The sequence below is a fragment of the Haliaeetus leucocephalus genome, unplaced genomic scaffold, assembly GCF_000737465.1.
Source record: "Haliaeetus leucocephalus isolate CR32 unplaced genomic scaffold, Haliaeetus_leucocephalus-4.0 Scaffold450, whole genome shotgun sequence".
Classification (NCBI taxonomy): Eukaryota; Metazoa; Chordata; class Aves; order Accipitriformes; family Accipitridae; genus Haliaeetus; species Haliaeetus leucocephalus.
In genome coordinates this window covers 21,362,271-21,374,467 of record NW_010972886.1, presented here as the reverse complement: position 1 = coordinate 21,374,467, position 12,197 = coordinate 21,362,271, and the positions used below count along the sequence as shown (strand labels likewise).

Below are 12,197 nucleotides of genomic sequence, written 5' to 3'. Positions count from 1 at the left end.
CGCCCGGCGGTCCGTGTACTGCGGGGGGGGGGCGCCGGTTCCCCGGCCCCCCGCCCCCTTCTGCCGGGGAGACCGTCGGGGCGCGGCCCGGTCCGGACCCGCGGGGCATCGCCCTGCGCCTCGGGCCGCCCGTATCCCCGGGCCGGGTGGCTGCCATGGCAACGCCGGGGTGACCGTGGTCTCCCGCATCCCAGCGTTGCCTGGTTACCAGCCCCCCCGTGCTAGGAAGGAGGCCCCAGGGGCCCGGGCCCCCCCCCCCCCGCTCCGCGGAGACCTCCGGCATGCCCTGCCTGCCCCAGCCCTCCCCGGGCTGGCTGGGGTCTGTGGTGTGCAGGTTCTGGGGAAACAGGGAGGTAACCCCTCTGCTTCGGTGAGGATTTGGCAGTGTTCTGCCTTCTCTTGCTAAATATTTTAGTAATGCCGAAACAACATGGCAACGGTTGAGTGCTTTATCCCGGGAAGGCGTACCAGAGGGAAGGAAGAGCGTGTCACTCGGGGTGTGCAATTCATGCTTCCTGAAGAAGCAGATATTGGAGGCCATGTGGTGGAACGTGGCTCTCGCAGGAATATTTCTGTAGGAGGGAGAGTGACAGGTGGTTTGTGTGGACGTGCATAAGCTTTGCAGCAGGAAAGAGCAGCCTCTCGGGAAAAGCTGCCCATGGATTCGGACCTGATGCAGTCTCCTGCACCCCTTTCAGTGAGCCCGCGGTGCCCCAAGGCGCTGTTGGGTCACTCTGGGACCCCTAGTCCCACGGGGTGGTTTCGCTCTCAGTCTGAAATGAAGACGAGCCCAGAGTCCCTGCCCGTGCACAGTAGGAGCATGGTTCTGAGGCGGAGTGACGGGGAGCATGCCAAGGATAGCTGCTGGCGTCAAGCACAGTCGCTGCAGACCCAGGCCACCTGTTAGAGCGTGCTCGCTGGACTGCCGGAGAATACCCCCGTGCCTCCGACAGCTCGCCTTGGCATTTTAGCCGCCTCCTTGAAACATACCCGTTCAGGTCAAATGTCATGGAGAGCCACAGTTTTGCCAGCAGTTTAGACTTTGGTGTTGAAGACAACTCCCCAGCACGGCAGCTTTGTGTCTGGTTCTTTCCCTGTGTTTGCCTTCTGGGCTGTCTGCGTGTTTCCAAAGCATTGAGAGGCCGCCGAGCGCTGCGGCTGTCGCCTTGCCGCGCCGCCCGAGCATGGGGAAGGCACCGCTCGTGCCAGGCAGCGCGGAGGTGTCCTGCTGAGGGGTTGTGCCACCCGGCTGTCCCTCGCGGCATGCAGCCACAGTGGTGCTGGCAGGGATGATGGCCGCACCTGCTGGGGACTTTGGTTCGCCTCGCACTTGGCGGTGGTCGTGACTGACAGCAACAGCAAAGGAGAGAGGGAGAAAATGTCCGCCCTTTGATGCTTGGCTGTATTGTGGTACCCCAGGACACAGGGGAGCATGAAACAGCTTCTCTTACACTGCTAGTCCAGTGTTTCCTGGTGATCTGGATTCCTCTCACCACCAGGACCTGGCAGGTAACCTCTGCTTTTGACTGACCTGTTCGATTCCCGTTGTGCTGATGCCTCGCCATGATGGCAAGGGCTGGGCGGAGTGGGGTGTGGCAGGACAGTTCAAGCCAGTGCGCTGGTTAGGTTTACAGCACCTGATTATCTGTTAAGCAAACGAGGAGAAAACAGGAGCAGCAGACTCCTGATGGTTGTTGGTGGTGTTTACTGCTTCCCTGGAGCCAAGGGCTGGGTTCTCTGCCTGCTCTCCTGATGCCAGGCGGCCATGAGCTTGGCAATCATTGCGCCAGAGGTTTGCCTCAAAGGAAGGGCCGGCCTCACTCTTTTGTGTCTGCCCTTTCTCGTCTGGGGAGACGTGTGTCCTTGGGGTGGGCCAGGGACTGCCCGTGAGCCAGGTGTGGCTGGGCAGCTTTGGCTAAGGGTCCTTGATGTTTTCGGGCTAGTTGCCTGAAAGAAGCCCTCCAGGAGGCAGGCTTAATGCCAGGCTACGGGTGAGGGACGCAGCACAGGGTGCTGAGGTCAGGGTCCCTCCGACCTCATTTAGCCATGTTCAGTGATTCCCTGTGATCGCATGCTCTCGTGAGCATCGTCCCGGCTGGGGCTGGTCCATGGGGGTCAGCGCGGGAGTCTTGTTCTGCAGAAGCAGGGCTGAAGTTTGGGTTCCTGGGGCTCCTGGAGAGGGTTTCCTTTGAATAGCTTCTGCTTTGGGGAGATAGCCCGAACCTGCAAGAGACGATTAGATCTTAGTAAAGTCAGTTTTCTGTCTTCCATCCGGTCAGCCTTTGACTCGGCACCACATTTGGGAAGCACCATCCATATCAGAACGGCGAGGGCTGGAAATCTCCCCTCTCATTTAGGAACTAGGCACAACAACAGGCACATTAATAGCCCGATTGATGCTGACATGAAATGGCAGAAGAGCACATCTATGCATAGCTGGAAATGTCCATTCACACATGCACGCTCCTAAACGCTCCAGGCAACTGAGCGCTGCTGTCACGGTCTTGGGGGCTTTGCACAGAAACTAGAGATTTTAACTAGGTCTGATCTTTGGGAGATGCCCTGAGGACTCCTGACGGAAGGAGGAGGCTGCCTGGCATTATGCTGTGACGGCTGAGACTTGACAGGGCAGATCTACGCAAAACAATGAAAAGGAAAAAGGGACTTCAAGATTCAATGCTGTTACAAATTTACCTGCTTTGCTCTGGCATGATTTGCCATGCTATGGAGAGCTAATTGGTGGGTAGGAGAGACTACTGGGTCTGTCTGCCCCGACTTCCCCCTGCTTCTCTGTCTCACACACACACGGCCTCCATGCGCGCACACACGCTACGCCCAATGACATGCGGAATCGCAAGGAGGGATTATCCAGGAGCAAGAGGCTGAGGGAGAGCTGTGACGAAGTGTGGAGCGAAGCATGTCGGCTCTGAGCTTGGTGGGAAGGCAGCAGGGCACTGAATCACGGTGGGGCTGTGCTGGGCGGGATGGGACTGAGCCCCAGTGGGGTTGCCACCCACCCCGAGGTGCTGCTCCAGGGGCTGCCAGCCCCGGCTGGTGGCCACAGGGACAAGGCTGCACCAAGGGGGTGGCCACAGCTGCGTGGGCTGCCCCGGTGCCTAGCAGCGCTTTCCCAGGGCAGGGAGGGCATCCCTGGGCGGAGGGCCATGCCAGTGTGCAGGGCCGAGGGCGGCGGTGTGGGCACCACCTGCAAACCCTCACCATGGAGCAGGTCCAGCCGTGGCTCAGCCCCGTCCTGCCAGAGAGGGGTTCAACAAAAGCTCTGGTAAGCCCCTAACCAGCAAACGCCATATACTCCCTCAGTCTGCATCATTCCGTCCTTCCTTCCCCCAGGAGCCTCTGCCAAAAGCCTGATGTCCTCCTTCTGGCACCCGCTCAGCCATGCAGACAGGGATGGGGGGGGTAAATATTTGGTTTGCCCTCTTAAAACTGCCAGTTGGGTTGAGGCAAAAGGGAAGGAGAGCTCCAGGCACCACTGCCCTGCGTTCTGTGCCGCTCTGCCTCTCTCCGTATGCAGGCAGATCTCGCAGTTTCAACAGGAAAAAAAACATGTTTTGATTCAAGTGGCACGCGAAGCGCTCTGCGCTGCCCATTCCCCGCGGTTTGCACGGGTGTGTGGCTGCTCGGTTTGGTGACAGCAAACTTTGTGTCACTAACAGGGAGAAAACAGGGAGGTCTGAGCCCGGCGGGGCAGGGCGGGCGAGGAGCAGGCTGTGCAGACGTGGCCAGGCGCGGGGCTGCTGTCGCTCCTCAGGCAGCTGTTGTTTTTCCTCTGCCTTTGTGCAAAGGCACAGCTGGATTCCGCGTGAGCGGAGGGCAGGGAGCGGCGCCTTCATGCCTTGAACGCTGTGGTCTGAAGGCGTAAGCGGGGAAAACGGCAAACCCTTTGCAATGTTTGCTCTTCTCACTTTATTTCAGCTTCTTGAAAAAGTGGGTGGGCCAGCTCGAAACAACCCAAAAAACCTGTGGCACTTTGCAAAGCATATGCTTCCTTGGAGGAGACCTGGGCTCATTTGCACTCCGGAATGCTGTGTGTGTTTTTCAAGCAAGGACACTGCCAATCCTGATGGTTAACTTGTGCGGAGATAAGTTTGAGCGTGTGGAAGTGTGTGAATTTGGGGGATTGAGTTAGAAAAACAAAGAACATATGTGTGCTGTGTGCTTGGCTTGGCGAAAAAGCGACCTCTGCTGCACTAAGCGTGAGAAGCCAAAAGCTGAGCAGAGGACTGGAAACAACGTCTGTGGCCAAGCGGGGCCCCAGCGCTGGCCCGCTTCCTCTGGTGGCTGTGGAGGGCTGGAGAGGACTGCAGGAGAGCGGGGAGCGAAGCCTTCGGTGGGTGCCAGAGCTGCAAGATGTTCGCTTCTGTTAGTGCTGGCAAAACACGCCCAGGCAGCCAGCAGCATGGCTCCGGTGTTTTTGAAGCTGCTCTGGAACCGTGGCCGGGGGGTCGGACCCTCTCACCGTTGCAGGCAGGGCTGCCCGTGCTGTAAAGCACCTTGCCAGGCATCAGTGGGACAGCTCACGTGTGACGAGGGACTGGGGCCGCAACCGAGGGCTGTGGGGTGTGGGTGAGAAACGCTGCCCTCAGGAGTCGCAGGGCTGCCCGCTGCAGGAGGGGAGTGTGCGTGGGGCGAGCAGGAAAGCGAGAGGGTTCCCATGAGCCTTGGCTGGGGCGGCAGGGCTCAGGGCAGGGCAGGGACAGTTGTGAATAATGTGAAATCCCCGGAGTAGGTTCTCCAGGTGATGTCACTGAGCTGCTGCTGCAATAGTAGTTGAATAACAGCAAAAGAAACAATAGAAATCTAATGATTTGTTCACAGAATAAAGGCATCATTAATACCCTACAAGAGCCAATTCATACTGTTCATCTAGCAGTGGCAAGCACTGTATTGCCTCTCCTTGTGCACATACAACACCCTCGTTTTGGGTAATGACACTGATTTTGCGCTGGCAGCCTCAGCAGTAAAGAGATAAAGGATGTGAGGTAAAGGACGTAGGAAAATCGGCAACTAGAAGTTACTGTTTTACCAGCTGTTGGGTTCTTTGTACGTGTTTCTGAGACCTCATAATTATCCAGAATTACGTGCCTCAGCAAACAAGGGGGCTTGTCTGGGCACAGGCAGCCAGTGGCACGCTCCAGCGTGGCGTGGCAGCGCAGCCCCACGCTACACAATGGTGGCGGCAGCTGTGGGCCAGTGAAATTAAACCCTCTGGCGTTTGGATGAAACGCGTTGACTTCAAAATGACAAGATGTGGAAGGGAAGGGAAGGACGTGAGTTATCATGGGAGGCAACTTGTTCCGATGAATAAATGGGGTTCTGGAAACATGCTCCCCGTGTTGGCGGGGCCGAGCGCAGTGCAGGAGGCTGCTTCCTCCGCAGACGTGACAGGAGCTGGCTCCCGAAGGCAGCGCTGGAGACCGGCCGCTAAGCAGAATGCTGCTGGGGCTGGCTTTGGCAGGCTGGTGGGCGCTGCTGAGCCCACTCCATGCGTGCCGTTCCCGGGCACCTTCGCATCACAAACTGGGAAGGGGGGCCACGGCAGGAGCTGGGGGACCCTGGTGCCCCGAGGAGCCAGCCTGGGGCAGCTGAGCTGCCTGTCCGCCCCCGTCACTGGCCGCCCAGGTGGGCTGGGGCGGAGGTTGCATCCGAATCAGGTCAAGCTCTGGAGGGGCTGAATAGCAGCACGCCAGGGATCTGCATCCATCAGCTAGCTGAATTCCTGCTCTGTTGAGGGCCCCTTTCTTATCGGCACTAATCCAGCGCAGCAGCTGCAGCAGCTCTGTAGCGCTTGGTGCTATCAGTGCTGTGCAGCATGCCTGATAACCCCCCTTCCTCTCCTGTGCCAGCAGCAAGCCCTCTTTGCATTCCCGCACCATGTATGGCCACCGAGCCCTATCGCCGGGGTGCTTAGTGACTGCCTGACGGCAGCAAAACACAAACAAGCAGAGCCCTGTGTGCGGGCAAGCCACGGGTGGCTGGCAAGGCAGCACCCAACCTGCCCCTGCACTCCGGAGCTGCTGGCTTGCTCCCTCGAAGGAAGCGCGTCCGCCAAGCCTGCTCTGTCCTGGCAAGAGGCATCACAGCCAGCGGGAAGGGGTAGCCGGGTGCGCGCGGTGCCCTGTGCCAGCTGGCAGGACGGAGAGCAGCCGCCCCCCCAGCCCCTGCCCATCGCGACGCTTCGGGGCCAGTTAATAGGTACCATGTGTGCTGGCAGAGCAACAGTGCCTGGCACTGGCTGGTCCCAGCAGCCAGGGTGCCCATCCCAAATGGGTGCAGCAGCTTGGGGCATGGAGATGTGCACCCCTGCCCGAGCTGGCAGGGAGCATCACAGCCTGGCCACAGCGTTGTTACACCCAGGCTGGCATCCCTTGGAGAAGGGTCCATGCTCTGGCCGGGTGCCTCTGCACAAGGGCAACGTGTCGGTGCTTGTGAAGGGACGGGGACAGGCTCAGCTATGAGAGGGGACTGAGGGGGTATTTAAGGTCTCTCCTCACTGCTGTAGGTTAGTGTGGGAAGCCGGGGGGGGCAAGCATGGCTGTGAGCTCATGTCCCACCAGGGCTGCTGGCCTCATTGTAGGAATGTGCCATAATTGCTATGCTAATTGGGACAAATTAAAGTATGCTCTGGGTGAAGGACACGGTATTGACCTTGATGGAGAGATCACAGCCCTCGTGCTGGCCCCATTGCCTGCAGTGCAGCCTTGCAACTGCACAGAGATCCATGCCAGGAGCAGAGCCAGTGGTGCAGAGGTGCCTGAAAATGTACCGCAGAACCCCACAAAAAGTCCATCCGTCTGTCTGCTCAAACCTTTCCCCTCTTTTCTGCCTGCGAGACGCCATGTCCCCACTGGACTGGGCACAGCTATGGCCCCAGGTATCGTGGCCAGGCCCCTGGGTGTTTCCCAGGGCCAGCCTGGCTCCTTCTCCTGCAGCGTGGGCTGCAAGGGCTGTGCAGCCCTGCCTGCCCGCACAGTCGGGCATGGGTTGCCCATAGTCATGCACCCCAGCCCCATCACTGTGCCCTCCGTCAGCCATCTGGGTGCTGAAGCCCACTTTTCCCCTCTCTCGCAGCAGCCATGGAGGCAGTGCTGATCTTCCTGTGCTCTCTGCTGGTGCCGGCGGCTGTGGCAGACGGTAGGTGCCAAGTGCTTTCCGCATGCAAGGTGGGTCACAGGGGCACGGGAAAAGGCTGCAGGGTCCTGGCAGACAGCCGCCACTCCGATCCAGGGGAGGCTGGAGCAGGCCATGGGGCAGCAGCAGTGCCCGTGCCGGCAGGGGGGCCATGGGGAGCCACAGGGGCGCCACCGGCAGGTTCGCTCACCTGGCACCCTTGTCTGCTTATTTCCAGTGGCCACCCCAGAGAAGGAGGAGGACCCCTTTAACTATGGTGAGCATCGCCGTGCGTGAGGATGGGCGTGCTGGTGGGGGACATGCATGCATGTACGATGGGGAGTGAAAGAGGCCGCCCCCTTCCCTGAAGCCAGCAGGAACAAGCCCCTGTGTCTCCTCCCCCCAGATTACCAGAGCCTGAGGATCGGGGGGCTGGTGTTTGCCGTGGTTCTATTCACCGTTGGCATTCTCCTTATACTCAGTAAGTTGGGGACCATGCGGATGCTGGGCTTGTGGGCCAGGGCAGTGGGGACCGTTCTCGTGGGGGGGCAGCCATTGGAAAAGGCCGTGGCCCATTCCCACTTTGGCCATGCTGATGGGGTTTCTCTCCCCTTGCAGGCAGGAGGTGCAGGTGCAGTTTCAACCAGAAGCCCAGGTGAGTGAGGGCAGCCTGGTGGGGAACATCTCCCTTGGTGAGCCTCTCTGCCCAGCGCTCGGCTCTTCCTGGGCTCCCTCCCGCAGCTGGCAGAGTGGCTGCACTCCCCAAGCATCCCGTTCAGGTGCCTGGTGCCCAAAGCTCCGCTGCAGAGCTCTTGGGTGGCAAAGCAGCTCTGCACACTCCCAGGGCACCTTCCTCAGCATGCCCCTGCGCTGTCGGATATCCCACCCCCAGGGACAGGGTGCAGGTCCTGGCTGCTCTCACCGTGCCCCTCTTCTTGCAGAGCTCCAGGGGATGAGGAGGCCCAGGCGGAGAACCTGATCACCTCGAACGGTAAGGTCACCTGTCCCATCCTGCACGTGCTCTGCCGCCGCTTCTACTTTACCCTCGCCTGCCTGCGGAGCACACAGCTCTGGGCAGGCGCTGCGAACCGCTCTGCTCTTCCCTTTGCAGCAACAGGAGCACAGAAAGCAGAGAACTGAACAAGAGCCATGCGGTGAGTCTTGGGGCTGCCGCGGACCAGTCGAGGCCAGCATGTGTGGTGGCACTAGGGCTGTCGCGGCTGCAGTGCTGGGAAGGAAGGGAGGGGCAGCCGGGGCTGTGTACAGGGGCAATGGTGGGGCTCCGAGTAGACCCCTTTGCTGGGACCGGGCAGCCCTTCATCCCCAGCACGGCACAGGGGCAAGTGCTGGTCTGGGCCGTGGCAGGGAAACATGCGGTGCTGGTGAGGTCCTGGGTGTCCTGTGCTCGGCAAGCCCCAGGCAACCCAGCAGGAAAAGGAAGCATCTGTCCGGATTTTCCCTTGCACTATTACACTTCCTCTCCTTGTGCTCCTCCACCCCAAGGGGGTTTTATTTTTAGGGCCTCTAGAGAGCTGAGTGCAAGCCCCCTGGGGCATCTCGCTCCTTGCCCACAGTCAGAGTTGCCCTGAGCTCCGCATTCAGAGAGAGTGGAGGCCCGGAGCCCATGCTGGTGGGCAGGCGGTTTGCACTGCTGGTGGACGAGCCCTGTGCAGGCAAAGGCGGTGGCGGTGCTCCCAGCCTGACTCGCTGCTCTCCTTCGCACGCAGACCCAGAGACCCGAAGACAGATGCTCGGACCGCAGATGCCAGTGGCCTGCGAGGAAACTGAAATCGCAGCAACAGGTCCCTCTAAGGAGATGCGAAGCTGCTGTGTCTGTGTTACCCTCTGTACTTCAGCACCGGTTCTCTGTTTACTAACCCGACTAAACTCCACTCACCGTCCTCTCTGCCTCCAGTGCTGTGTAATGTTGATGTGAGATGATCATTACCTCTAGGGCTAGTCGTTGCTGATGTTGTAATAGTGACTTTCTCTTCACCTTTCTCGTTCTGTGCGTGTGATTCAGGCTGTGTACAACTGGCAAGCGCTCCCTGGAACGGGAGCCGCAGGGCAGGGCGGCAGGGGCCCAGGGGAGCCCTACGTCCCCCCCCACCCAGAGTCAGAGGCACTCAGCACGGCCCGCATGGTACTGTCTGCATGCCAGGCAGTGTCACTGGCGGGGGCTTGTGGTCCACCCCGGCTGGCTTCGGGCAGGGCTCGGGGACCAGTCCCCCAGCGCTCTGGGGGCCTGCCCAGCCTAAGCCTGGACCGCGTGTTGCAGTTTCAGCAATAACCCTCCTGTGCACACCCCCAGCCCGAAGGCAGCCGCAGTAGGGGGCGAGCCAGGCAGGGACATCCCGTGGCTCCGCTTCCCTCAGTGGAGGCACCTGGGTGCTGGATTTAAGGCTGAAAGGAGCTCCCCTTTCTTGCCTGCTTGGCACTCCCTGTTTCTGTCCCTGGCTACAACCAAGCCATCGGTGTGGGTTGCTGCTTTAAAGGTGAGGAGATGCTGTGGTGGCAGAGAAGCCCATGAAATCCCCTGGCATGGTGACACTGAAAGAGGGTGGCTGCGCAGCGGTGACCATGCTAGCCAGCGCAAACCAGCTCCTTGCCAACGCTCTGCCTGCCTGTGAGATGGAGGTAGGCAGATTAAACAGTCTCTGAGGGCTAAAGAGAAACATGGACTGAAATAAAGATCCTGTCCTTGCTTGTCTCCAGCAGGGAAGGGGCAGCAGCGTTTCCTCCTGGTGCTCCCTGCCCTTCCTGATGCCTTGTTGCTCCCTGCGCCATGGCCCCCCTGCATCAGTGCTGTGTATCATCCCGTGGTGGTTACGTGTTGTCAGCCCCGCCGATGCCAGCTGCCCCTTCTCCCTGTGGAGCAGCAACTAGCAGTGGTGAGCGGTGCTCCGGGGCTTTGCACACCTGAGCTTGCACAGCGGGGCTGAGCCCAGAGGCTGTCGTCACCTTGTGTCCGCTCAGGGGTTGGAGGCAAGCCTGTGAATCTGGCCCCTTCCCCACGCCCATGGGCATGCAAAACTGTGGCCTCAGCTGGGCCTGGGGACTGCCGGCTTGGTCGAGGGCGCTTGCCAAGGCAGGTCAGCCTGGGCAGCAGCGGGGGTCCCCAGGGCTGCACTGAAACACATTGGAGCGTGTCCACGCAGGGGGAAGAGGTTCTTGTCCTCCAGAATGGTTTTGAGAGGGGTTTTTGCTATGTCCACCCTGCCACGCTGGCCCTGCCTCCAGGGTGGGCTGTGTCCCTGCGCGCTTTGCGTTCCGCGGCGGCACTGGGAAGCACGCTCTGTCCCATCTGTGTGAGGCAGAGAGACCCTGTCTCCAATACCTTCTCCCCTTCCTCCTGGCCATTGCAGAGAGCTCTGCTCACCTCCTGCCTCCACGCTGCCCTGCGGCCTCCGGCAGAGCAGACCCCGCGCAGCCAGCCCCCGAGCGTCAGCTGTGTGCGTGTCCCGCGTTGGAGTGCCCGTGGTGTCTGTAGCGTGCTGTCGGTGTTAACGTGAAACAAAGAAATCCCTGTGGTGTGTAGAAATGGCAAAATCCTGACTGTTGTAAAATAAACGGACCTATTGTGTTTCCTTTTAAATAGGCGAGTGTGCTGCTGTGGTAAAGGACTGGTGTGTTCTGTGCTGTGACCTAAGGGGGAAAGGAATAAAATATCATTTCTATCTGTGCCTGGCTGCGTCGTCTCAAGGGCCATGGCGTTGCCAGGGCTTGGGGGAAAGGCTGCGGGGAGCGGGACGGGGCCCGAGGGCTCCAGCTCTGCCGGGGAGGCTGGCTGGGGGAGCTGGCAGGCAGCTTCTCACGCTGTCCCTCTGTGCCGGGCGCTGGGCTGGGGCGGAGGGGAGAGAATGTGGCTCATCCCCCAGGCAGCACAGATGAGCTTTGTGCTAGCAGCGGTGGGCTGGCCGAGCCCCCACCCTGCCGCGCTCTTTCCTGCAGCCAGCAGCAGTTTCAATACCCAGAGGCCGTGTGAAGGGAGCGTGTGAGCGGCGAGCCTGGCTGCACGGCCCCAGGGGAGGCCGGCACAGAGCCCCCTTGTCCCTTGGCCTTTCGGGAGCTTTGGCGCCGATCGAGGGAGATGCTGGGTGCCGCCTCGGCTCTGTGACAGCGGGGCCACCCGGACAGCCCCACGCACCGCCCTCCTGGGGCTTGGCTTTGCCCCACGGCGCCGAGCTGCTGTGGGGGGCTCCGGGGGGCCTTGGCCTGGGCCCAGCCCTGGGCACGGCGAGGGGAGCGCTCCCTTGGGGCCGGCCACTGCGGTGCTAATCGGCTTGGGCGCGTGACTCCCGCTCGCTGATTGCGAGATTAGAGCAAACTGGATTGAACAGCCTGCCTGGCAGCTGGCCTTGCCGCCCCGGGGCCGGCACAGCCTCGAGGGGCGCAGCATCCTGGTACCCTCGGCCGGGCAGGGATGCACCGCGGACGTGGCTGTGCCAGGGTGCTGCAGGGCCCACCCCGGGACGGCTCGACGCGGGGCTGGGAGGCACTGACCCCACCGTTGCAGGGACCCATGGCACCAGGCTGCAGGGACGGGGCATGCCGTCCGCTTCTCTCTAGCAGAAGGCAGTTGCAGCCTGTACCGAAGCCCATCCCTCTGCCCCCCACCTCGGGCTCGCCTCCAGTGGGAGGTGAAGCCCAGCTGGCCTGACATTCAGAAAGCGAGGGAGGGCATGCCACCCTCCTCCCGGCTGGGGTAGGGACACCCGCGGCTCCGGGGTGCCCAGCCCTCCCTGCTGGCTGGCACGGTGGGTGTGTGCCCTGCCCTCCCCTCCCCTCCCAGAGCCTCCTTCCCAAAGGTGGGTGGGAGCGCTGTGCCTCCCCTCGTGACTGTGATAAACATTACAGCAAGGCCGTTAATGTTTAATGAGGTTTGCCTCCCAATTAATGTGCTTTCCCAGGGGCGCCCACTCCCAGAGCGAGACGCCCGCCGGACAACACGCCGACACGATGGGTGACGGTAAGGGTGGCCAGCAGGCACCAGCAGCTAGCACCCTGCTGAGCCCACGGCAGAGGGGCTTCGCTGGGAGGGCAGTCACCTTCACGGGGGCATCGCC

General features: G+C 61.0%; 1 protein-coding gene across 1 annotated transcript; it reads left to right on the top strand.

Moving 5' to 3' along the window:
* Positions 1–183: 183 nt before the first annotated feature.
* On the top strand, positions 184–10,346 carry LOC104836392 (FXYD domain-containing ion transport regulator 6-like). Its single transcript, XM_010574992.1, has 8 exons — positions 184–6,216; positions 7,093–7,155; positions 7,370–7,408; positions 7,538–7,612; positions 7,750–7,786; positions 8,073–8,122; positions 8,243–8,285; positions 8,859–10,346. The coding sequence occupies exons 2-7, from the start codon at positions 7,098–7,100 to the stop codon at positions 8,269–8,271; spliced, it is 288 nt and encodes a 95-aa protein (XP_010573294.1). The 5' UTR covers positions 184–6,216; positions 7,093–7,097; the 3' UTR covers positions 8,272–8,285; positions 8,859–10,346.
* The last annotated feature ends 1,851 nt before the right edge of the window (positions 10,347–12,197 follow it).